The following is a 26,225-nucleotide window of genomic DNA, read 5'->3' as shown; positions in this document are numbered from 1 at the left end:
CATTTTTGTTAACTAGCACTGATGGATACATAGGAGATATTCAAAGGCGAAAACAAATGCCAGTGACGCACTAAAACGGGCAAAAGCAGTACCAAAAGAAGCGTAGAATTTCATTGTTTAGGTACATCAACGATAATCTGCAAGTAATTCCTCAATAACCGTTAGAGGGCATCAGAAGACAGAGCTGCACCAACACGTATTTATACGTGATCGGCTGCAGAGCACCGTGCTTGGAAAAACATATTGCTACGCGAGTGGACAGCATTGTGTTAAAAGTGAAAAATTTCAAGGATGAGGTTAAGCATACAGAGGGCATAAAGAACTATGAAAGCAAGGAGGTTGTTACATTCAATACACAAACAGCTAGTTCTGCTGCTCATCATTAGCATGAAGTTGAGGTACAACAGTATGTGCTCTATTAGACAGTGGTTCAACACAGGTCTTACCTATTGCAGGGGACAGCACTAGAAAAAGGGATGCATCCTTAAAATAGACTGAATGGTGCACAGGTTATTTAGGGGTGCATCATTAGATGTGGAGAACATCACTTGTACAAAATTTCACTCCAGCAGTCACAGTTCGTGTACCCAGATCACAGAAATTCGGAGTCAAAGCATGATCTGCGCAGAAATTCCAAGGTTAAAATATGGCCCGTATATGGATGAAATTAAAGAGAAGAACATCCGGGTCTCTGATTTTGGTATAAATCCATCAGAGATAGAACTACTCTTAGGGGCCGATATAGCAGGTATTCTCATCACTTACAAGTTATGAAACTGAATTCAGGACTGGTTACAATTAAGGCTGTATAGTGGAACCTTGGATTGCGAGCATAATTCGTTCTGACAACATGCTTCTATTCCAAAGCGCTCATTTATCAAAGCAAGTTTTCCCATAAGAAACAATTTAACCGTGGATGATTCGTCCACAACCCAAAAATATTTATTCACATACCATTTCAGAAACATAAATAACTTGAAACAAATTAAACTGCACTTTACCTTACAATAGAATCATTGTTGGTGTGAGGGAGACGAGAGATGTCATGAGAAGATTTACTGTGTAGCACGAATCTCACTAATGTAATCACTGCTGTCTGTTAGCTCACTGGAATTGTTTTCTTTTCATGCAACATTAACGAGGAACCTATCCAATGACTGTTGTTTTTGCCTCTTTTTGAGCATTTCATGAAAATGTGACATTGCATTGTCATTCAACTGATTCATCGCTCGTATAGCTACAGCCTTATTCGGGTGGTGTTTTTCTACAAAATTTTGCACCGTTTCCCACATTTTGCACATCTCCCGAATCTCAGCTGAAGTGAGAGATTCCATTGACTTTTCCTCCTCCTCTTCCCCACGCAAGATCTCCTCCATAACCTCCTCCTGTTGTTCGCAATGCAGGTCCATCAGTTTGTTGGTGGACAGTTCCTGGCTATGTTCGACCACCTGCTCTCGAATGTCCATGTCATTCACCTCCAACCCTATAGTCCTCCCTAAGGACACAATTTCATCAACAATCGGTGGCTCATTGTCACCAACAATCCCCTCAAAGTCACGTCCAAGAACACAGTCAGTCGGAAGTGAGAGTTCTCTTGGTGACTCCATCCCAGGCTTTATTGATGATCTTCAGGCACTTCATGATGGAGAAATGATTTCTCCCAAACTCTCGGAGAGTAAGGTTTGTTCCTTCGGTCTCTTCGAAGCATCGCTGAAATAGTGCTTTGGTGTATAGCTTCTTGAAGTTCGAAATAACTTGCTGATCCATAGGCTGGAGTAGTGGAGTAGTGTTGGGAGGAAGGAATTAATCTTAAACTTGAATTCCTCCAGTACGTCGCCGGATGAGCAGGAGCATTGTCCATAACCAGCAATACTTTGAGCAGCAGATTGTTTTCCGAAAGGTATTTCTTCACTACAGGACCAAAGACCTCGTTCATCCATTCAACAAAGGCACTGGGGAGAGGAAAACCTAGGCAAACGTGACGCTCGTATTGCGGAACCTCACTCGCTTATCAAGCTACAATTTATTTTAAATGTTTGCTCATCTTGCAAAACACTCTTAGACCTAGTTACTCTCATTCCAAGGTTTCACTGTATTTGGGTGGACAGTGATGGGAAAGCAGCATAAGAATGGTGATTCTCACAGTATAGATTCCATGGTTAATTCATTTCTTCATTCAAGGTGCACCATTAAATGAGCTGTGGAGGTTGGAAACTATTGGTATTACAGATACAATAGAAACCCTGAGAAGAACAGAGGCAGAAAGAGCAGCCCTTAAACATTTTCATGATAAATGTGAAGATAAATGAAGAAGGAAGATCTGAGGTGGCACTTCCATCAAGAAGAGTCAGCAGCTTATGAAAGAGAATGAGAATATTGCCATGAAGAGATTGAAATCCGCTATCAATCATCTAATCAAGGAAGAGAAATTTGATCAATACCAAGTGTAATAAATAATAATAATAATAATAATAATAATAATAATAATAATAATAATAATAATAATAATAATAATGTTATTGGCTTTATATTCCACTAAGTACTTTTATGGTCTTCGGAGATGCCTGAAAGTGGCGACGTTTTGTCTCACAGGAGTTCTTTTACGTGCTACAAAATCTACTGACGCAGGGCTTACTTATTTGAGCAACTTCAAATATCACCAGACTGAGTCAGGATTGAACCTGAAAACTTGGGCTCAGAATATCAGGCCTTAACTGAAGTGTTTCAGGAGTAAAAGACAAAACAGGTTTCTAAGGAACAAGTAGAAGATGCTAGGTACTACCTACCGCACAGTGAGGCCAGTGTTCGTTGCATCCTGCAAGTCAAGAGGAGGACCATCACTCAATGAATATCTGAAGGTCCTCATCCCATCTATCCTCAACAGGTCCAGACTGAATTGGTGTGGTTTTGAACATTAAAAAGTGCTTTCTCCAAATTTCTGTTTGTGATGAGGATTGCAATTTTTTGAAATTCCTACAGTGGAAGAATTTTCCTCACAGAACACAAAGTATACTATCTGGGGGGTTGGTTAACTGCAGCCCATTCCTTCTCGGTTTTGTATGGATCAACACATAAAACTTCTGATTTTTGTGAAGCAGCAGGGAAGACTAGTTCTTCATTTTACAGTATAACCATGCTTTTACATTTCCAGAATTTATGTTTCCTTGCAATTTCAACATTTTTTCTCAGTCCCTTCAGTTTCTGCAAGTTTACAGTGCAAACCAGTTCCCACTTTTACGTTAACAAAATTTTGAATTTCCCACCATATACACCATGTAGACTAGCAAACATATAAAGAGATGATAATTTTTAAAAAGATCACTTGGGATACAGAATGAATGAAATGCCCTTGTGGTGCTTGTACAAAACAGGTCTCTAAGGAACAAGCAGAAGATGCTAGGTACTACCTACTGCACAGTGAGGCCAGTGTTCGTTGCATCCTGCAAGTCAAGAGGAGGACCATCACTCAATGAATATCTGAAGAAAGGTCCTAATTTGCAAGAAGTCATCCCATCTATCCTCAACAGGTCCAGACTGAATTGGTGTGACCAGATTATACCAAGCAAGCTATCATCACCACAGTGGAACGGAAGTGTATCAATGATATGTGCTGGAACAAACCGTGTGCCATGTCGTGGCCAGTGATCGCTCAGCTTCAGCTCAGTTGCTTTGCATTCTATCTTGCAGAAGTGTTTTACACTACATTGCTAAGCAAGTCATTTTCTTGTTTCTAATAAAAGTTATGTTTTACTAATATTACAGTAACATTAGAAACCTCTATGGGGAGGATACTTTTAGGAAGGCTTCTAAACTCAGCGAAAGAAATCTATTCTTCTTTATGCTTTCTTCTGAGATGCCGGGACCATAACATCATTCCCAACCGTGTAAAGCTGAAGCACATGTTAAACATATCAGTGCACTCACAAGGCTCTTCTGATCAAGAAAGTTCATCATACTCTTAAAGAAATTGACTCAGTCTCCTGAGAGTTATTTTACTTACACCTGCTTTTAAGCAACACACACTCGTGGGAATTGTGGTTGTCTTTCAATCGCATTACTGTTAAACAGGCCGAGTGCAAATTCAACCAGGTGTCAATCAGACAAATATATAAGTTCCACTGATTGGCTCAGAAACAGTAGTCTCTCACACGAACACGGCCGCTACTAAAATTGCTGTCAATCTGTCCAAGAAATCCTTGGATGAGAACGAAATGGGCGTTCTAGTTAGGGACAATTTCAATGTCACTCCCTGTAAAATTCGCACGGAGGAATTAATTACTACCATTGAGACAGCCCTCTACAAATTACCTATGGATGAGGCTGAGGAAGTACAACAGAAATGTGCGAGACTAATAAGGTCTACTGCTGTACCCACACCCAATTTAACAAGAGGGGAGAGGGGAGCTCAGAAGGAACTTAAAAATGACTCTGAAATGACCAATCTCTCAGCTGATAAGGGTAAAGCGACAGCAGTAATGGACACTGACAAGTATAAGAAGAAGATCTCGGCTATGTTGTCAGCTTGTGTACAGACTGAGCTCACATGACCTACTACTCGTGTGTCCAATGCCACAGCAAATCTCTTAAGGCAATCCTCAATTTCAGAAGAGAAGGCTAAACATCTGACGCTGGGGAACGCAGTGCCACCTAGATTATAATTATGGACTTCCAAAAATACATAAAGAAGACGTTCCCCTCAGACCAACCGTTAGTGCGATAGGTTCTCCTACGTATGCTCTGGCTAAATACCTAAGTAAGTTGCTTCAGTCACGTAGCACATCCTGAATCATTCATTAGGGACACACTGTATTTCGTCAATAAGTTGTCAACCATAATCCTTCAACCTAATGCACCTGTAGCGAGTTTCGATGTGGAGACCTTGTTCATTAAAGTGCCGATTGACTCGGTCATGTCTCTCATTAAGCATTTGTTCCCTGAGGACATTACTAAGCTATTTCACCAATGCATGACTTCCAGCTATTTCTTGTGGAGTGGGCAATTCTACGAACAGACGGACGGGGGTGGTTATGGGAAGCCCACTTTCGCCGGTAGTGATAAATTCTTTATGGAGCATTTTGAGGAGGCGGTGGCTATTGCTTCAGCACCCATCAAACCTATGATCTGCTGGAGATATGTTGATATATTTGTGGTCTGGACAGAAGGTCCTGAGAAACTTCATCTTTCTAAACCACTTAAATCAGCAGCATCCTTCAATTAAATTCACTATGTAGATGGAAGTCAGACGGACGCCTTCCCTTCTTGGATGTTCCAGTTATAAAGAAACCAGATGGCTCCTTAGGCCATACTGTCTATTGTACGCCTACCCACATAAATTGCAATCTCCATGCAGATGCTCATCCAGCAAGAAAAAAAAAAAAAGAAAAAAAAGGGGTATTCTCACAACACGCACCACGAGGGCAACAGATTTGTGAGCCATCAAATAACCAGAAGATGAACACGCTCAAGGTTAATGGTTACAACAATGTTCAGATTCATAGAGCCGCTCATCCCAAAGGGACGACTAAGCAAAGCTCACAGAAAGAAGAAGTGAAGAGAACTGCCTACCTGCTTTACATTCACAATACCAGAGATCGAATTGCCAAAGTCCTCTGCAAGCATGATATAAAACCATGTTTGGTACCATCACTAAAACTGCTCACAGATTAGGTAAAAGCAAGACAAATTGTCCCACTATTACACCCTAGGGTGTACAAAATTCCCTGTACTTGCAGCAAGGTGTACATTGGCAAAATGTGTCGGCCCACTGGTGCTCATATCAAGGAACGTCAAAGTAATAACCATCTCAACCAGGCAGACAACTCAGCAATAGCTGAGCATGCCCTATCATCGGGTCATGATGTTGTGTTCCAAGATGTTCAAGCTCTTACGCACACTAAACTCTACAGTTCTAGGGTTATACGGGAAGCTATAAAAATACATAAAAATCCTAACAATTTCAACAGGGCACTAGCTATCAATTAAGTAATATATGGTTGCCAACCATTAAGGATTTATGTAGGTAGTTCTCTTCCCTGTACTTTCACTACTGTTATTTTGTTTTGGTGTTTTCCAAAGTCATACATTCCTCATCACCACATGGTCCATTCCAGGCTATGTGTTAGTGTCATAAACATAACGTGTACACTGGTTATGCCCCCTCCCAGACTGTATCTCACTCATTATCTTCTGTTTCTTGTACACACTTTCTTTTCATTCTTCAGCTCTGTTCTATTCCTTTAATCTTGGTGTCTTTCATTGCACTTTATTTTTATTATTTTTATTTCAATTTATTTCTTCTACCACATTCATACCTGATTCATCTGATGACTTTTCTGTTCCTTCACATGCACACAGTGTAACAAGGAACATCCTAATTGCACCTTAGATGGTGTCCTCAGCTCCCCTTTGGAATGCTAGCCCTGTGCCAGCATACAGCAAACCATCTGGTGTTGAATAAGAGTACCACTTACTAAGACCAACGGTAAACCATTCTTAAATTCAAACCTGCATTATTCGAGAAGTCGTCCTCGTGAACAGTCAAGATTTTCTTCTGAATATGCAAAGCAAAGTTCTCTGTGAAACAAAGAATTTCACCTTGTTTTCTTGACATAGCATAAGCTCAAAAGACAATGTTTTACTAGTCCAAAAATAACCAAAAATGGGGAAGAACGTGATTTTCAATGGAGCAGTAGTTACAAATTCTCAAGCAGGTAGAAGATCGGGAGCATGTGTAACACGCAAAAGCCTTATCAGTTTCAACACTGAACAGTAACCTTAAGTAACAGTACTTGATACCCTAGACTACACTGCAAAAGCATGGAAGGAGATTAAAGGATAAACAGTCTTCAATTGTTCCCAGAAAGCTGGCTTCTTCAAGGTCAATGAAGTAGTGGGAAATGAATAAGAAGACAATGTTCTTACCTCTGCTTGGGAGAAGTTACAAACCAATTGCTCAATAGACAATTTTGTTTACGCTGACTGTCATCACTGCTGGAACAGTGTTGGTGGAATCACACATGTACGAAGATGGACATGAAGACAACAATGTGCACTCTCATGCAATGGTAATTGCCAGTGTGAAAATGGGAAACCACGGAAAACCATCTTCAAGGCTGCCAATGGTGGGATTTGATTGTGTTTTTACTGCTGGTACTGAAACAGTTTGATATTCTTAGGCATTAAATAAATTAATTGTATTAATTGTATAAAATATAATCTCTGTATCAATAGTGATTTACACTTTTCAGTTAAATCCCACGAAAAGTGTAACAGAGCAGTTCTATACTGTAGGTAATTGGATAACTGTGTGATTTCTGTGGAAACCTTTTTTTTTTTTTGCTAGGGGCTTTACGTCGCACCGACACAGGTCTTGTGGCGACGATGGGATAGGAAAGGCCGAGGAGTTGGAAGGAAGCGGCCGTGGCCTTAATTAAGGTACAGCCCCAGCATTTGCCTGGTGTGAAAATGGGAAACCACGGAAAACCATTTTCAGGGCTGCCGATAGTGGGATTCGAACCTAATATCTCCCGGATGCAAGCTCACAGCCGCGCGCCTCTCTGTGGAAACCAAAGAGGAACAAGATCAATTTGTGTAAGAATCTGGGAAGCTGATGACCAGGGTCAAGTTTGATCTATGTGGTTGGGAGAACATATCCAATGGGTGTTAAGGGAAAACGAAGTACCAAGAATTGTATCAATAACAGAACTGTTTTGGAATCCTGCTGAGAGAAACCATCGTAAGAGACACCTGTTTATTGTGAAGTGCGAAATCGCAATTTTATTGCAATTTATTTTTTCAAATTTGGCTCTAAACATGATACTATTCATCTTTAAGCAAAACTGCGTAATAATTGGCAAAATTATGTGGAATCAATAGTTGATCCAAGAAGCAAAATGAAATTTGATTTAGCAAATGTTGATGTGACTCGTCTAATAAAGCAAATTCCCATCCTGCGTGAAAGGTCAACATCAGAATATCTTGAACCATGCACAGTGTTTAGGGTTCTAGTTGGCATTTCATGTACAGCAGGTAAAGATATTGATGTGATTGCCATTCTTCCTTCCCTGAAATCAGATTAACGGCATTTTGTAGAAGCTGCAGTGAAGGCTTTATGGATCCCAATCAGTAATGTTGATAGTGGAAGGTCATTTTCAACTTACTGTAATAAGTATAATGTCTGATAAGAAAACAGCTCAGTCTCCCAGTAATATGTAACTCATAGTATCTCTGTCTTTATGAGACTGATGTGTACATCATGTATGTAGGCTAGGTCCTACTTGTTAAGGTGGCAGTATACAACTTTTGGAAACATCCATGCTTTGTTATATATGCTGTAATATGTATTTTCTACATAAGCATAACTTTGTTTCTTGAACATAGGCTATGCAAAAAATATGAGGTTTAAATGCAATATGCAATCAATTACTCTGCAAATAACCTCAACCTTTATGGGTGGGGTTAACTTCCTACAAGTAACCAGGGAAACCTAACTCCTACAGAGCACATCCCCAGGTGACAGATAGGGGGCCCCTAAAGTACGGAGGGCTGGTCAAAATACCCAATACAACCCACGGACCAACAGGTAGCCCAATTCCTGGGGGCCTTAACATACTGGGACACCCTCTCTACAGGGGTCATAAATGTGGAGCTCCCTTGCCCTGGGTTATGGGTGAAGACCTCAACAGCATCTACGGCGAAGAAGATGGACTTCGGTACGGTGGAGTGGCCTAATTTGAACCTGGCAGGAGGTAATAAAATGCCTTTGGGAGTGGAGAAGCCATCGTACAAAATGCCTATAAAATGAGTGCGAGTGAACCGAGGCCTCGGAAAATGTTAGGACGTCACCCTGAAGTGGCGCGCAGTTGCCGGTGCTCTGGGGGAACTGTGAGAAGTGGGCTACCAGACATCACAAGAATCCGTATCATCAATGTCGTGACTTTGAATGGCAAGGTAGAAGAACTGATAGAGTATATGGAGAAGAAAGACATAGCAATGATGGGAAGTGAGACAAAATGGAAGGGGAAAGGTCAAAAAGAATTGAAGAAAGGGTATAGATTATATTGGAGTGGAGGAAAGATGGCAACAAATGGTGTTGGTGTTATATTGAGAGAAGACCTAGCACAATATGTGAACAAAATTGACCAGATCAGTGACAGGATAATTAAAGTTAGACTTGGACTTGAGAGTGGAATCAAGGACTTTATACAGGTTTATGCACCCCAATCAGAGAATGCACATGAATGTTTAGAAGAGTTTCTAGAAGAACTGGAAAGCTGTATTGAAGACAAAGAGGTTATAATAATGGGCGACATGAATGCACATGTTCGAACAGACAGACAGGGAAAAGAAGAGATAATTGGCCCCTATAGTTATGGAAACCAAGATGAACATGAATACACATATTGGAACAGACAGACAGGGAAAAGAAGAGATAATTGGCCCCTATTGTTATGGAAACCAAGATGAAGGAGATTTGGTAATAGACTTCTGTAGAGGAATGGATTAACTGTTGGCAATACGTGGTTTAAAAAAAAGAACTTACAAAAAATAACTAGATATGGTTGGAGAGATAGAAAGACAAAGACAATGATTGATCTTATTCTGGTGGAGAAGGAGAAACATAGACAACTGGAAGATGTGACAGCAATGCCAAGAGCAGATTTCAAAGGAGACCCTAAAGTGGTGGTAGCCAAATTAAGACTTGGTAAAATAATGAAGTTAATAGAAAAATGGGAAAGAAAAATACAGGGATGGAAGTTAAAAAAGAAAGATATCAGGGAAAAGTTTCAAGAGGATCTGAAGAAAGAATTTCCCAAAGATGACTTAAACAGTGTGGAAGAGGAATGGACATGTTTTAGAACTGGATTTGTAAAGTGTGCAGTAAACACCTGTGGAAGACTATCAGGGAGGAAAAAGGTAAAGGAGACTCCTTGGTGGAACAGCAGGGTAAAGGAAGCAGTTAAAGAAACAAATGGCTTGGAGGAAGTCGATAGGCAGCAATAGTACAGAGAATTGGCAGAAATATAAAGAAGCCAAAAAGGTATGTAAGAAAATAGTACAAGAGAAACAGAAGAACTGGGAAAGTTCCACAGAAACTTTACAGGACGATATAAAGGGAAGTAAAAATGTTTTGTATGGTTTGGTGAAGAATAGTGTACGAAATAGGGAAGATACAATCTGTAAAAAACCAAAACAGGGCAGATAGACGCAGAGAGGACATACTAAATATAGGAAGAATACTTCTCAGAATCGCTAAATATTAAATACAGTGAACTGGTAGATGAGAAGGAGCAAGAAGAAACAATGGGGAAAGAAGAACAAGAAAAGGAGATATCAATGTTAGAAATGGAGGAAGCCATACAAAAGATGGAGCGGTAAAGCAGCAGGTGTGGATGAGGTAACTACGGAAATGATGAAAGCAGCAGGAATAATAGGGCTACAGTGGCTGTATTGATTATTCAGAATAATCTGGACGAAGAAAGAGATCCCAGAAGAATGGGGAAAAGGTTTAATTATCCTGATATTTAAAAAAGATGATAAAAAGGAATGTAATAACTACAGAGGAATCACCCTTATTGCCCACGTAGCTAAGATATTTGAGAGAGTATTGGAAGACTGAAAAGGAAGCTCGGAGAAATGGAAGAACAGTATGGTTTTAGTAAAGACAGATCTTTGTTTGAGGACCTCATCTTTACATTAAGACATATGATGGAGAAAAGATGGGAGTTTGAAAAAGACATAGTGATAAAGTTTATTGACATTGAGAAGGCTTATGACAGTGTGAACAGACAGTTGGTATGAGACACATTAAGGAAAAACAAGTTAACAGAGTGAGAGTGCAAATGATAAAAGATATGTACAAAAACTGCATCAGTAGTGTGAAGACTAGTATAGGAAAATCAAAATGGTTTAAAGTTGAAACTGGTCTCTGACAGGGAAGTTTACTATCCCTCATACTATTCATCATAGTCATGGATGAAATTCATAAGAACATTAAACAGAGATGGGGAAGACAGGCAACAAAAGCCATGTTGTTTGCAGAGGATACAGTGATATGGGCTGAGGATGAAATGGAAGTACAAAAACAAGTAGATGTATGGAATCAAGAGATAGAATAATTTGGGATGAAAGAAAGCACAAAGAGAAGTTAAAACAATAGTGATGACAAGGGGAAGGAAGGAAGAGGAAAGATAAAAGTGAATGGTGAAATTCTGGAAGTGGTTAAATTTTTCAAGTACTTGGAAAGTCTGATCACAGAAGATGGAAAGATTACCGAGAAAATTGGAAAAAGAATATAACAAACAGCTTCTACCAGAGTGTAAGGGGTATTTTGTGGAACCAAGATGTCCTGAAGAAATGTAAGAATATTATATTCAATCTATTATGAATCCATACTAACCTATGCAGGTGGATCATGGACCACAACAAAACAAGAGGAGAGTAGAATACAGGCAGCAGAGATGAAATTCCTAAGCAGTATCGAGGGCAAGACCAGAAAGGATAGAACTAGAAATGAAGAGATAAGGAAAAGGACAGGAATCTTGAAACTTCAAGACAGGATAGAAACAACAAAGCTAAAGTGGTATGGGCACATGAGAAAAAAGCTTTTTCAGAGAAGTTAACAGGAAAGAGACCACGAGGAAGACCCCGAAAGAGGTGGACAGATTCAGTGTGGAAGTGCATAGAGAAGATAGGAGGAAAATCAGAATATGTACTTAAAAAAGGAGAAGAGTGGTGGAGAGACAGGCAGCGATGGAGGTCCTTGATTCACAACCCGACCCAGGAAGCTGGAAATGGGAAATGAAGATGATGATGGAATCAATTACATTTTGGGTTAGCATTTATAGCTGAAAAGTGGAAATAAAATGCTGCAAAATTGACAAAATAAAATAAAAACAGCAAAATATATATAGAAATAACTTTCCTAAAATGACAGAAGTAGGCATAGATTTTCACCAAAAACAGGCGCCTTTGCCTATCGTTGAAAGAAACAACAATCTCCCTTATAACCTTGTTTTGATATGGATACATTAGTTTTAAATGGTAACCACTGAGTGTTGTCCAAGGTATAAGTTACAAAATGATTGACTGCTTTTGTTGTGTGAGGCTTCATTCTAACCTACTACAGTATTTTCTACTATAAATTAGATAGAATAAAGTTGTATAACAATTTGTAAGTGTTGATTAGGTGGAAGTGTTCAAAACAAAGTTAAATCTACTAAAACTGGGAAATCAACAAGGAAATCATGAAAATAAGTATGACAAGGAAATTCATGCGAAAAAGGTAGATGAAACATCACGTGTGTCTTGAAAGGACCACAAAGTATTTTTGACCCTATTGGTTCCATGTGTCCTATTTTTATTGTGCCAAAAGTCATATTGCAAGAAGTTGGCAGAGCAAAATGAGTTGGGATAGCAAGATGAATGATGACACAAAAAGGAGGTGGTTGAAAGATTTGCTTGCTGTTTATGAAGCACGGATGCCCGAGCAACTAACCCATGTGTATAGGTCTGCACAAAGTCTCATACAAGTAAATATAGTAAAGTCTGTCATGAAAATCAGGTGGCTCATGCCTCTGCAGTCTTTCTAAAATCCTTCAATGGACAGGAGATTTAGTTACTTAATGTCTGTAAAGTCAAAGGTACCCACTTTGAAGAAAACCACCATACCAAAATTAGAATTGCAGCTTATACAACAGGATCCCACTTAGCAACTTGGTTACAGATAGTACGTGTTTAACCGATGTTCCTACCTACACGTTGGCCACAAAGTCCTGTTACCCCTTTATAAACGAGCCGCTGAGAGCCAAAGTGGTTTAAGTCAAGAAATGTCCGTTTTTGAGTTATACAATTCAGTGCAATTATAACACATGAAAATTTGTTGTGAAGAAGTGGATTAACGATAACTCCCATGGGAGACGCTTGAGAGCGCTAGATGCATTCTTCCCATCACGCCAGAGTGGAGTGCATTTACAAGAATAGCGGTATAAGTCGAGCGTCACGGCCACAAGGTTGTGTTGTTCTGGGTTCATTATCGTTGTTATTTACGTTCTGAAATGAAAAAGTCTTTGTAACTGTGCTAGTAAGTATCAGTATTGTTTTCTTTGTTTAGATTTTTAATATTCAGGTGTTATTAAAGTAAAAATAGTCTTTAAATTCGCTCATAGTTCATGCTATCAGGACACTCCTTTCTTCCAAACGATTGGGGATTTTGGAGTTATCAAGAGAAAATAAAGTACTGCTCAAATTTTCACTCCAGATGATTGGTGTAACATAATTCAAAAGGCAAGGAGAAAACAACCCTTTGCCATTTATAGAATGGCTCTGAATGACTGTCTCAACAAAAGACAGAGAAAACTATAACATTTAGAAAGATGAACACTCAAAATGAAAAGTTCAGTTGGCTTCATGTTCAATGGCTTCTATTTCATCTCATTCTCTACAAGGAATCTCTGCATGAAGGAATCCCTTTCAAAACTTTGGACATTACTCCTTCACATCATGTTCGTGGCTGTCCTCGTTTGTCTGGTGTTCAACTCATCCCTCTCGCAACAACGCTGTGCGACCTGTCACCAAAAGAGACATGATGACCCTTCTCCCATACATCCCTCCGGTACACCACACTTTCTTCAATCAACTGACAACTGTGAATTCAGCTATGGAGTATGGACCTGATTATGTCGACCCATTACAAGAGGAAGATGACGTAAATTGTGAAACTGAGTAAACTGGCATCTTCCATTACAAAGTCTGTTTAAATTTCAGCACGATAATGTAATTTTCAGAAATTCTGATATTTGGGCAAAACAATTTATTTATAATTCATGACTATCCGTACTGCTGAACTATTAGACCAGACTGTGTATCTAGCAGAGCAATTATTTTAACTCAATCTGTGAGAGAAAAAGTTGTAATGGAAGCCGTACGTGCAGTTTCACATCTACTGTACAACATTATGTTTCGTTAACAATTATTCTATAAATACATTGCCATATTAGATCTTAAAACACAACCTACACATTTTCCTTTTACTCAACTTCGCCAAAATATTTATCAGAAGAGTGGTACAACTCTTGATTTGTACCACTTTACCTTCCGCTATGAGTAAACTGCTGACAGGAAAAGTCGTACTCCAAATTTTAGGAACGATAAGAAGCAATTTAAGAAACAAATAACTAAAATGTCTTTATTAAATATAATTTTAATATATCGTCTGCATATTTCATCAAATGAATCATAAATTTGTGTAAAGCCTGAATTTACATGACACGAAACCTTTAAATTCTCAGAATGGGAAAAAATTGACTTAGACCACTAAGGGCTCTCAGCGGCTCAAATATTAATGCAAGTTTTTTTGTTACTTTTCAGATTGTGTGAACTAAACAATGGCTGATACGTCCAATTACAGTATTGAAGAGCATGTTATTGCAAGTTGTTGGGTACATGAGAGAAATCAAACAGGAAAGACAATTGCAGCAGAAGTTCATGATGACTTTCAGATGCTGTTTCAACAAATCCTGCTCCGAAACAAAACTTCTGTGATGGGAACAAACTCTTCACCATAGCATGTGTGAAGGATAAGTAAAGAAATGGAAGACCTTCCACAAGGAAAGGAACATGTCTCTTCGTTGTGGAGTCTGTGGAGAAATCACCAAAGTATTAAAAATTCCATATACAGTACATCCGTAATTTAACTAAGAACATGGCACTGCAATCCCATCACAAAATACATTCGTTCGACATTAAAAATATCTACTCAAATATACAGTACCAGAAACCATGAAACTTATTAAAGACATCCTCTACAAAAACTGCAAACTAAGTAAACAAGAAATAAATTTACAGTCATCCTAGAATTCACATTACCTAATAACTATTTTAATTTCAATAGGTCCTTTACCAACAGGAAGTTCTTCTCTGGGCGCCCCAGCCTCAGGGATATTAGCCGAGATCTACATAGATATGGAAAGAATGAAAATTCTTAATAATGTTAAAGGAATCTTCTTTTGGACGCATTATGTAGATGACATTTTCACCATAATTGATCATAGTACCACCAATAGTGACAGGGTTTTGGAACTTTTGAACAAAATAGATCCATGAATTAAGTTTACACTTGAAACTATGATATGGAATTTTAGGAAACCTACACAGACAGTCAATACAATAAAACAAGAATTTGTACATCCTGAGGCCCAAACAAGAGCATCCTTTTAAAGTTTAGTTTATAGAGCTTTCAGCATCGCTTTATCGGATGAGGAAAAAAAAAAAAAAAAAACATCATCTCACAGCAAGGAAGAATTGTTTTAAGAGAGACTAGAGGACCCATGCTGCTCCGCAGCATTCATTATACGTATGTCAGATAACGTGCCTTGATATGAAATAGCTCATGCACTGACCGGGTACTTCTTTGAACGTTTACCGTTAGGATTTGTATTACCTATTCATTATATGTGAAGTTCATTTTTGTAGATTTCTTTATTGTGGTGTTTATATTTTTCAAAATATTTTGTTATTTTAGAGTTACTGTTGTGTAGTTAATTTAAGTTTTAGTTTTAGATGATTTTGTTTCGTGTGGAACTTTGTCCTTGTGGCAGCTCATATTGTGTGGGAATCAGCTGAACCTTTCAAATTAATAATAATGTTATTTGCTTGCGACCCACTAACTACTCTTTTACGGTTTTCGGAGACGCCGAGGTGCCGGAATTTTGGCCCGCAGAGTTCTATTACGTGCCAGTAAATCTACCGACACGAGGCTGACGTATTTGAGCACCTTCAAATACCACCGGACTGAGCCAGGTTCGAACCTGCCAAGTTGAGGTCAGAAGGCCAGCGCCCCAACCGTATGAGCCACTCAGCCCGGCGAACCTTTCAAATTAACAATAAAAGTGAATATATGAACCTTTCAAATAAACAATACTGTAAAAGTACTTGTATGTACTTACGCATCCGCTATGGATATTTACACGATACCTACTGTCACTCGGACGGTTACCGATTAGCCTGGCAAACCCAAAAACTGTGAACTCAATACTAATCTTGGTCATTTTGGACATTTCCTTTCTCACCTCTTCAGACCCACATGCCAATGGAGGCTGAAATTGAACTTAAACGGCACCCAGTGTCACAATTCATATCAGTGACCCCGAAAAGTATGGATTCTATTTTTACATGTCACTCCCTCCCAAGCCCAACCGTGGTGGTGCTAGGGGTGTCTTACCCCCACAGTATTCTGATGCAGAGAGTAAGTCATGTGTATACCAAGTTTGGTTGAGAGTTATGCTGGAACATACATAATCTAGTCATTTAGGACATTTTCTTTTGCAACCCGTCTCACTACGGTACCCATTCCGATGGAGGCTGTTTTGGACTTAAATGTTATCCAGAGTACACTATTCATCTCAGCAACAATGGAAACTGTGAATTCAACACTAAAATACGTCATTTTCCATACTTTTACATGTCACTTCCTCCACGCTCTACCCCCAGGAGAGCTAAGTTTGTCTTACTCCCACAGTATGCCCCTCCAGATAAGTCATACGTATACCAAGTTTGATGGAAATTGCAGGTTTGCCTACAGTCGCCATCATTTTTAATAATTTAGCTTCGCCCATTACTGTACGCAACCCGCTAAGTACAGCATGTATTTGCAGGCTAGGGTAAGGCCTCACCTGCATTTTTTTATTTTATTTTTTTTATTTTTTTTACAAGTTGCTTTCTGTCTCACCAACACAGACAGGTTTTATGGTGACGAAGGGATAGAAAAGGGCTAGGAGTGAAAAGAAAGCGGCCGTGGCCTTAATTAAAGTACAATCCCAGCATTTGCCTGATGTGAAAACTGGAAACCACAGAAAACCATCTTCAGGGCTGGTGACAGTGGGGTTCGAACCTACTATCTCCCAAATACAAGTTCACAGCTGCTCATGCCTAACCACATGGCCAACTCAGTCGGCTGCCTGCAATTATTGGAGTGATCATTTTAATAATTTAATTTTACAATAACTCAAAGTTAACTGAAATCAGAGACCTGTCAATGCCTGATGATTCACTGGTAGGTAATGAAGCAAACTGGTCCAGTAGAACAAGTGGACGGACTGGACAAGGCTTTCTTTTAGTTAACTTCTTTTAATATATAGATTTTCTTGATAAGATCATTACTGTATTTATTTCTTTGCACTGTTTATGCCCACAATGAAGCACCAAAATCAACCTTATACAATAAAATCTTTAAAAAATAAGTACATAAAAAAGTCCATTTTTTAACACTTGATAACGTCTCTTTCCCAAAATGTCTTCATTCTAGATGATCATGCAGCCCGTTCTTCTGCTGATATAATATACTGCTTACGTTTTGATGTATTAAGTGATAGTTTTGTATATTTGTTGTTTAGAATCTTCTTCTTTATTATCAATTTGCTCTGCAGTAATTTTCAATTCATTCAATTCCATTTGAATTCCTTTAAACCAAGTGTTTTTTGTTTTACTATTCCAAAAGAAATCAAAAAGCTGTTTTAGGAGTCAAAAATTTGGTAAACTGTATGTGTGTCCAAAAAATGCAACCCTCCGTTTTCTCATCGTGTCAATAATTGATTCACTTTCCTTGTACATTACTGGATTGGGTAAAAGTCTCCACTGGCCATCAACCTGATGTTTTTTATTAATAATTGTCTGGAGAAATCTTCTATCCACTTCCTGCAGTTTGTCACTTGTTGCTTGGGTATTTAGTTTGAATAATGTTTCACTTGCATACGATGCTTCTGGTTTGATGATGAGTTACACCCTAATGGCAAAATTTAGCATTAATTGAAAGACTTTTTTTTTTGTAACTCGGCCATGTAATTTGTTGTGCCCGTCTCAATTTTAAGAGTTCTATTATCTATGGATGCTTTTTAATTAGCATTCCAAGTGCCAATTTCACCAAGATATTTAAATTTATTTACAAATTTAATTTTCTGGGTATTATTTAATGTAATGTGTGGAGTGTCAACTTTAAAGGATGGCATCATTTCCGTTTTCTCAAACGATATTTTCAACCCAAACTTCGCTGCTAATCTTCCTAGTTCCTCTACTTGAAATTTTACTTCTTCTATACTATTTGTTCATAGAGCCAAATCATCAGCAAATGCAAGACAATTTGGTTGAATATTTCTTCCAATCGTAACACTCGGAGGTCATATCCTACTCCATTCACGCATAATCCTTTCCAGGACACAATTAAACATCAAAGGGGATAATCCATCTCCCTGTCGAAGACCAGTATAAATTTCAAATGGTTCAGAGATTTCATTTCTGAACCTAGCAAATCTCATGAATGGAAAAACGTTACTAAGGAAAGTGGAAGGCAAGGATGCTGGACAGTCATCATAAGGAATGCTCTGGAACTTGACAGGGAATGCAAGACAAAATTTACTTAGTCAAGATAAGTGATAATGAATATTATAATACACAACATCAAGCAGATTTTCGTAGAAAATATAACTCTTGTAATTATACTTCATTCATCAGTAAATTGGAGCCAATCTGGCGTTTTTGTTATCATATTCATGTTCAGTACTAAATTTCTTAATAAAAGGGAGGTTTCTTTCATTTAGCACATAAAAGGGTCAAATTTGTTGTCCAGTGATCTAGTTAAGAATTCCTCTGAGGGATACACAACTGGTGAAAACAGGAGCCCTGCTAAGTCAGTTTTAAATTTTGCCATGCTTTACTTTCACCATACTTCATTAAACAACTTAATCCCTAATTGGGCTGATTACAACTCATAGCCAGTATCTTCCTCCCACCTGAATGCAAGCTCACAGCTGTGCACCCCTAAATGCACAGCCAACTTGCTTGGTGGACCGCACATAGCATTTTAGCATGCGCTGCCAGTGTTTTAAATCAAGAGCATCATTGCACAACAAAATTTCATTCTTTCATTTCGAATATTAAAGAGGGTTTCTTCAATATCACTTCTTGTTTACAATGGGTCAGAAGAGCACTCAGGTTTATAATTTGTAACATTACAATTACAATCAGCCATTTCAATCATTAAAATGATGTGGCCTCTTTAAGTCGTGGGTATAGGTAGGCCTTCAACAGTCTTCTCCAAGTAGAACGGTCTTGGGCAGATCTCATCCAAGTGGTACCAGCGATCTTCTTGATATCTTTGTCCCATCTGTCCGGTGGTCTTCCTCTAGGCCTTCGATGTTCTCTCGGACTCCACTCCAGCACTAGTTTTGTCCATCTATCATCATTTCTTCGTGCAACATGGCCAGCCCACTGCCATTTTAAGGAGCGTACTCTCTCTAAGATGTCTTTAACCTTTGTAACAGACCGGATGTCATCAGCTCTTTTCCTATCTTTCTTTGTATAGCCTAGCATTGACCTTTCCATGGCTCTCTGCACGGTCCGAAGTTTCCCTTTTGTGAATTCGTTCAGAGTCCAAGTCTCACAGCCATAAGTCAGCACAGGAAGGATGCATTGGTCAAATACTGTTTTCTTCAGATTTGCTGGCATTTTTGATCTTAATACTGAAGAATTCCTTCCAAATGCTTGCCATCCGAGCTTGATGCGCCTATAGATTTCTGGTCTTATATCACCTGTCATATTTATAATCTGGCCAAGGTAGATGTAATCACTGACCTCTTCTAATGGCATGTTCTTAATATTCACATTTCCAGCTTGAACCCATTCGTTGGACATAACTTTTGTTTTGGAAAGGTTTATGCTTAGGCCAATCAACTGACATTCTAATGCAAGATCTGTAATTAAGGTCTGGAGCTCTTCGAAGTCGTTTGCCAGTAAAGCAATATCATCTGCAAATCTCAAGTTATTTAGCCTTTTCCCATTAATTCTAATTCCCTTTTCTTCCCAGCTCAGCTTAGACATACATGTAAAGAAAAATGATGGTACTTCACTAAATACTGGTGACTTAAGGCGGAAACACTACTGTTCCTTTACGTGAGTTTGCGCATAGCATGATGTAATCGAACATGTCCAGAAAGATCTGCTATGCCTTTTCCACATTGTACGAAATGTAGAGTGATCACACTGCACTCATGTCACGGCTGTTCACGTCGGCTAATGTCATCGTGACGTAGAATCTAGTGACGGCGCTCCACACGTGGAGTACATTTTTCTGTTCTAGCACATATCTGGCGAAGTGAGGTGTCAATAGAAGCAGTTTCTTTTAGCGATATGAAAGAAATGTGGTAGAAATGTTCATTGAATTGGTGGGGGTACATAAGAATGTATATGGTACAGGTTCGATAAACTATAGAAACCAGCAAATGCGGCACGAGGCATGGGACAAAATAGGAAAGGAATTAAAAATCACAGGGGAGCACTGAAATGTACTAATTTTAAAAGGGATTCAGTTGTTGAAAATAGTGCACACTTGTACTTATGATTATTGTCACAATAATAATAATAATAATAATTTAAATATACACAAACTGCAAATTATCCTGTTGAATTAGAGATCGGTGAATAAATGCTTTTTGTCTGATTAATTTACTACCGCACAGTCCTTTTCTTCTTTGTTCAGTTCATTCTTCCACGACGAACATTGGTAATTGCCATGGCACAGAGCCTTCAGGCGAGTTAAGTCATTTTTGAAATTTTCTCATATTTGAAAGCCTCCTGTATAGGATTTCTCCAAATAAGTTGCAAATGCAAAGTGTACTTCGCCTATTCATCCACGAGATTATGTAAGCAGTTGAATTGATCTTTGTTCAGCCTGAAGTACATCTGAAATCTTTTTGAATGCCCATTTAGCTCCCTTACTAAATTGTGATATTCACTCTTTTCTTCCCTACGCAAATTAGTTTCATGTACCCGCCGTACTCATAGCAACAGAAACAGCACAGGCAACAGGATGTACTATCATATGAAGTATACTGTGATCTGTGAACGTGAGCAGTAAGATTCCTGTCTTCACGCCACATGCAGTGACATCCTCAACCTCCCCTCAACGCTGACTCAGCTTGGCACGAGTTCACGTGGAGTGACAGTAGTGTGTTTCCGCCTTTAGTCCTCTCTTATTTCCAATAATCAGCTGAAACTGTTTATTTTAACTCTTAAAACGTTATCAATGCTATGGAAGTTAATGCCAACAATTTGCTAAGAACTTGTACTCAGCAGGTCACAAAAATAATCTACTGGGGAAAAAATAATTATAAAAATATTCACACGATTCATAATCACTGGATAAGATTCCACAATAAGAGACTAATAAATTATTTATATCAGGACATATAAAATCTAAACCCGACCTCCAAATTTTTGAGAAAGGACTCTCAAAGGTTTCCTAAAAGTTGTAAAAATAAGTTCATTACTTTCTCCCTTTCATTAGCACTCACTTAACTCATAAGTCTATTTTAATGATCAATCTTACCTGAACCCGCGTGTTAACATTGTCTCGCTGGAGTTTCAAAACTGTTCGAAGAAATTCCTTAATATCTACGGAACGCATTAGAGTGTACACAGCAGGTAGATTCTTGTAACATAAATTCACCAAAATGCCCAAAGATAGTCCAACTAACTCCTTTTCATTTCCTACAATCCACTGTGTCAGTGTTGATATCAAGAAAGGTAAATGGGCTTCCTGCCATGATATTCTCACACCGTATGTCAGCTCCTGCATAAACAGAGAACACCATTTTTTTCAAATCTGTTGACAAATATCAAAAATAAAATCATACAAAGAACTCAGTACAGAATGACTACAGAATATTGGAATTTAGTTTCTCCATATTCTGTTACAAGTGAGAAATACTAATTAAGGCAACTCAGTATTTACACACGTCTCCCATAAGTCCAAACCCTCGTCCACATTGTGGGAGATGGGCAATGTGAGAAGTAAGGCAATGCCTGTAAGGGTGAAGTACAGTGGGGACCTCGTGTGCCCCAGGACCACTATGGTAGTCGTGAAGGCCTTACAGGAACCTTGAAAATAGCAGCTAGCGGGGCTCTGGTGAACCTACTGCCTTGTAGTATAGGGAGTTGGTTCTCCAAAGGCTAAGAGAAGAAGCCCTGACAGAAACTCAGCACGCTTAGATGCTATAGGAGGCAGCCCCTCCACTGGGCTTTGGGTGCTGTGGGCTAATAACTTGCACACCCGAGAATCAAGTATTACAGAAACCATACAAAAGTAAACCGGACGAATATCTCAATGACAACTTTTGGAATGGTGGCAACAAATCAAGTCAGATGGAGAGCTCTTGTATGTGCCCTACGCTCCACCCAGGAGTAATAGGAATTAAGTCAAGTAAGTCAGTATTTACACACAAACTACAAAGAAAAAAGAAATTGTTTGGAAAGCAAAATCTCTCATCTCTAGGATTACTGCTCTAAATAAGTCGCATAAGAGAGGTGATTCTGTACATATTTCTTTGGATGCATGAACATGTTTAGCATTTTTTGCTTATTCTTGTTCATACTGAATAATAAGAGGAAAAATTAAAGCAATTATGGCCACTTTTGCTTTATTATGGTCAGCAAAACATTCAGAATGACCAACAATCATATATAATTTCCAAATAATCTTTTGAGTTCTTTACAAAATCATCTAATATTACACCCATACTGTATGCTTTGTCAATGCTCAACAACAACAACAACAACAACAATAATAATAATAATAATAATAATAATAATAATAATAATGCTGTGATGTAAGTTATACGATGTATATACAAAATTTGAATCAGCACTATAAAAAGTTTCAAGCAATATTATATGACAACAATAGGGGAGAGTGTTGTACCTTGGAACAGTTGCATTATCTTTGATCTTAGTAAACATACTTTGTATCAGTTGAGTTCGTTACTTTGCCACCCTGGGCAGCACAGTTTGTCTGGTGGCATCCATTGTGGTTTCAGTTCCAAGTTATTTAAGTGTAAAGCATTTTGGTACTTGAAAGTATTTTTAAAGTCATTTCAAATCAGCATATTAGTAGTTCTCACATGTAAAAGAGATTCATTCAATATTTACACTAAGTTAGTATGTAAATGGGCTAACTTCTACACAGGTTACATTTCTCAGGAACTCTGAAAAGTGGTGGCAAAAGGGGCTCTGGTTAAGACGCAGCAGGTCGTTATGCTACTTAGGTTCCAGAATGGGTAAAAATTATTAATAATAATAATAATAATAATAAATAAATAAATGCAATGTAAATTTTAATCTTATACCAGTTGTATAGTATCATTTGAAGTAATTCCACATACTGTATATCAGTTGACTGTATTTGTAAGTAGTACAGAGATATTATAAGTAAAAATTTTTAAACAATATAAATTTATTACGGATAAGCTGTGTTTAATACAAAAAATTGTTAGCGTAAATTGTATATTATTGTATTATAGGAAAATTTTCTTCTCTTGTTAATTTAATATTTAGTGCTTGACAGTAGTGTATTTTAGTGTACCATTTGCCACCGAGGTAGACACCACATTTGCAAATAAAGAGATTTTTATTTGATTTGATTCTACACCTACTCATGTTCCAAGGTACAATAGGTGTTCCAAGGTACATTACAAGGTACACTATGTTCTCTTAGATGCTATTTTAAAATATTATCTTGTTCTTATTCTGTATTCACCTGAATCCAATGCAGTATTAATAGATCTAGACCCAATAATCTGAAGTTGTCTACATAGCATGGGCTATTCTCTTCTCTTGATTAAAACAGACGTCCTCTCATATCTCCTCATATTATTAGGCCCTTCCCCACAGCTGAAGACAGGAAACCAGGGAGCACCAGGGGAAGAAGGAAAGGGAAGCCAACAATCCTAACAGGTACTCCTGACAAATATGATCCCCAACCTAACTTGTCCACTATTAAAGAAAATAATGAATTTAAAACTTCGACTGCAAAGAAAAGGACTGCAAGGAATATTTTCCATTCAGAAGAGGAACCTGATTTTGTGTCTAGTGGTAGTGAAGCAGGTTATGCAGCTGATCTGCAGGAAGAGCAGCAAGAGGATTATTTATTTCGTGTCAGAGTGTTGAGAAACTTAAAAATACAAATAAGGTATTATATACAAATAAAACAGAATACATTTTATGTCACAAAACATGTTTCACACAATGTCTGCCCAGAAATTCCCTCTTCAGTGGCTTGAATCAAGTCTTGAAGTGTACAACGAACAGGGCAGGACTGACAGTCATACAGTTTGTAGTTTGTTGCTCCCCACAATCGCAGAAGTCTGACTGATCTTTCAGATAACCCCATTTTTTAAGGCCTACACTTTGATCACCCATATCTTCCAGGTGAATTTGTTCTGATTCAATTTCAAACAAAAAAGTCTCTCATAGACCTATATTACGTTGGTAAAATACATGAATATGAGAAATATTTTTCTATAAAATTCAGTTTTTAAAGAGACAGGGTAACACTGAAAACAGCTTTGACAAGGATACACTACATGACGTCCCCGAGGAACAAGTCATAATGAAATTGCCACAGTCAAACGTCTCTTGTGGCACCCAGCGACAAAAGAAATAGAAGCACTTTGAAATAGATTTCATAACTTCCAGGTACAACGTTCACTGAAACAAATCTGTGTTTGATTCTGCAGTTGCTATAATATGAAAGGAAACTGATAACAAAACTAGTTTAATATGATTCTTTTTATTTTTTTTATTAATAGTCATTCTCATCAAATTTTTAAGTCATTTTCAGAGACTTGTAATGAGAGAATAATACTGTGTCTAGTGACACAACCTGTTTAATATTATGTATTCATGTACAGATGAATAACCATGTCATTTCTTGCAAAAAATATAATATTTTTGTAATATTCAGTAATTCTGTCATAACTGTTAAAGTTGTTCCAAGGTACACGACTATGTTGTACCTTGGAACATGTTGCAGAGTTCAACAAAACATCTTTTAAAAACTTAACTCTGACACTGAACACAGTGCAAACTGAATTAAAATAGGTGGAAAGACCTATATTAATGACGAATAACATGTAGGATTCACGAAATAAAATAAAAGGAAAAAGAAAAAATTAAATGTCAAAACTGTTCCAAGATACAATACTCTCCCCTTCTCAGCAAAGACAAAGTTACAGATTATCATTGAAATATTTACCTCTACAACAACATACCATTTAAGAACCATACTTACATGTAAAAGCTGTAAAACTCTTAGTTTCTTGTCATGTATTAACTGGGCACCAAGAAGTCTGGTAAGGATTGGTGTAAACTTGTAGGTGTGTATTAGAGCTGCACGAGCAGATGGGTTACGGCATGCATGTTGAAGAGTACCGATAGCACACCATGTTAAACTAGATCTGGATTCCAATCCAGACATAAGTTCATGTAAACTAACATAAAATTCAGCAGCCACACTGCTGTCAGGGTCAAATATACTCATATCTGAAGATACACCCAAAATCTGAAACAAAGGAATTTGTCGCATGGAAAAAAAAAAAAAAATGTAAATTTCTTCAACAGATAAACTATGCAAAACAAACCACACACACAATTATTAAGGTATTTTACTTGAATACCATCTTGTAATAAATTGAAATTGGCATTTGCAGCAACATAAATATTACCGGTACATGGTACCTGAGTTTGAAGTTATGAAAGAGTTTCTGTCAAGTCCTTCCAATTAACGTAAGAAATTGTCATTTTTCCGTATTGAACCAAGAATTACAATAAATAAACTTGATATTTCCACCTATTCAATACAATTTTGATGCTGTTATTCAATTACAACATATTAAATTTCACAGGACTAGTTTTGACGCGGACTTGCGTCATCTTCGGCTTTTTCGGGAAATAGGCAATCTTAAAATTCATGACATGTCTTAAAATGTTTGGCATGAAATCCAGTTAAATCTATAATTAAAACCTTAACTCATTAAAAACTATTATGACAAGTAAAAGACTTGCAAGTCAGTCGTATGATAAAAGTTCATTGGTTAAATTATATTCTTATGATCAAGCAGTTGTGGAGTCCTTAAATTTGTTGAAACGATAGATAAAATATTGTGTTCCATTTCACTACAACTTGTATACTGCTGAACCATCTCGAAAAACGTGAAGGTTGGTCATATGGAATTTTCTGCATAAAATCTTCTATGTCTTAGGCCTATGAGGTGGAAACATTAAAGTAGTTTCTTGTGATGTTTGTGAAACCAATGTTTCCTGGTTCAATGCGAAACCTGTAAATATATTAAAATGCGGTTAACGATCCAGTGTTGAATGTGTTGTGGCTCTAATCAGCAAAA

At 37.9% G+C, this 26,225-nt stretch overlaps 1 protein-coding gene across 3 annotated transcripts in view; it reads right to left on the bottom strand.

Moving 5' to 3' along the window:
- Positions 1-26,225, bottom strand: part of LOC136870828 (protein CIP2A) — a 251,586-nt gene that overhangs the window by 214,752 nt on the left and 10,609 nt on the right. For all 3 annotated transcript variants that reach the window (XM_067144941.2, XM_067144942.2, XM_068227137.1), the window contains 2 exons: positions 25,115-25,384; positions 21,377-21,619 (listed from right to left, as the gene is read on the bottom strand). In XM_067144941.2, coding sequence (XP_067001042.2) covers positions 21,377-21,619; positions 25,115-25,384 — 513 coding nt within the window. The remainder of the gene's footprint in view (positions 1-21,376; positions 21,620-25,114; positions 25,385-26,225) is intronic.

Source organism: Anabrus simplex, chromosome 1 (assembly GCF_040414725.1).
Source record: "Anabrus simplex isolate iqAnaSimp1 chromosome 1, ASM4041472v1, whole genome shotgun sequence".
Lineage (NCBI taxonomy): Eukaryota > Metazoa > Arthropoda > Insecta > Orthoptera > Tettigoniidae > Anabrus > Anabrus simplex.
This window is presented reverse-complemented; position numbering and strand designations above follow the sequence as displayed.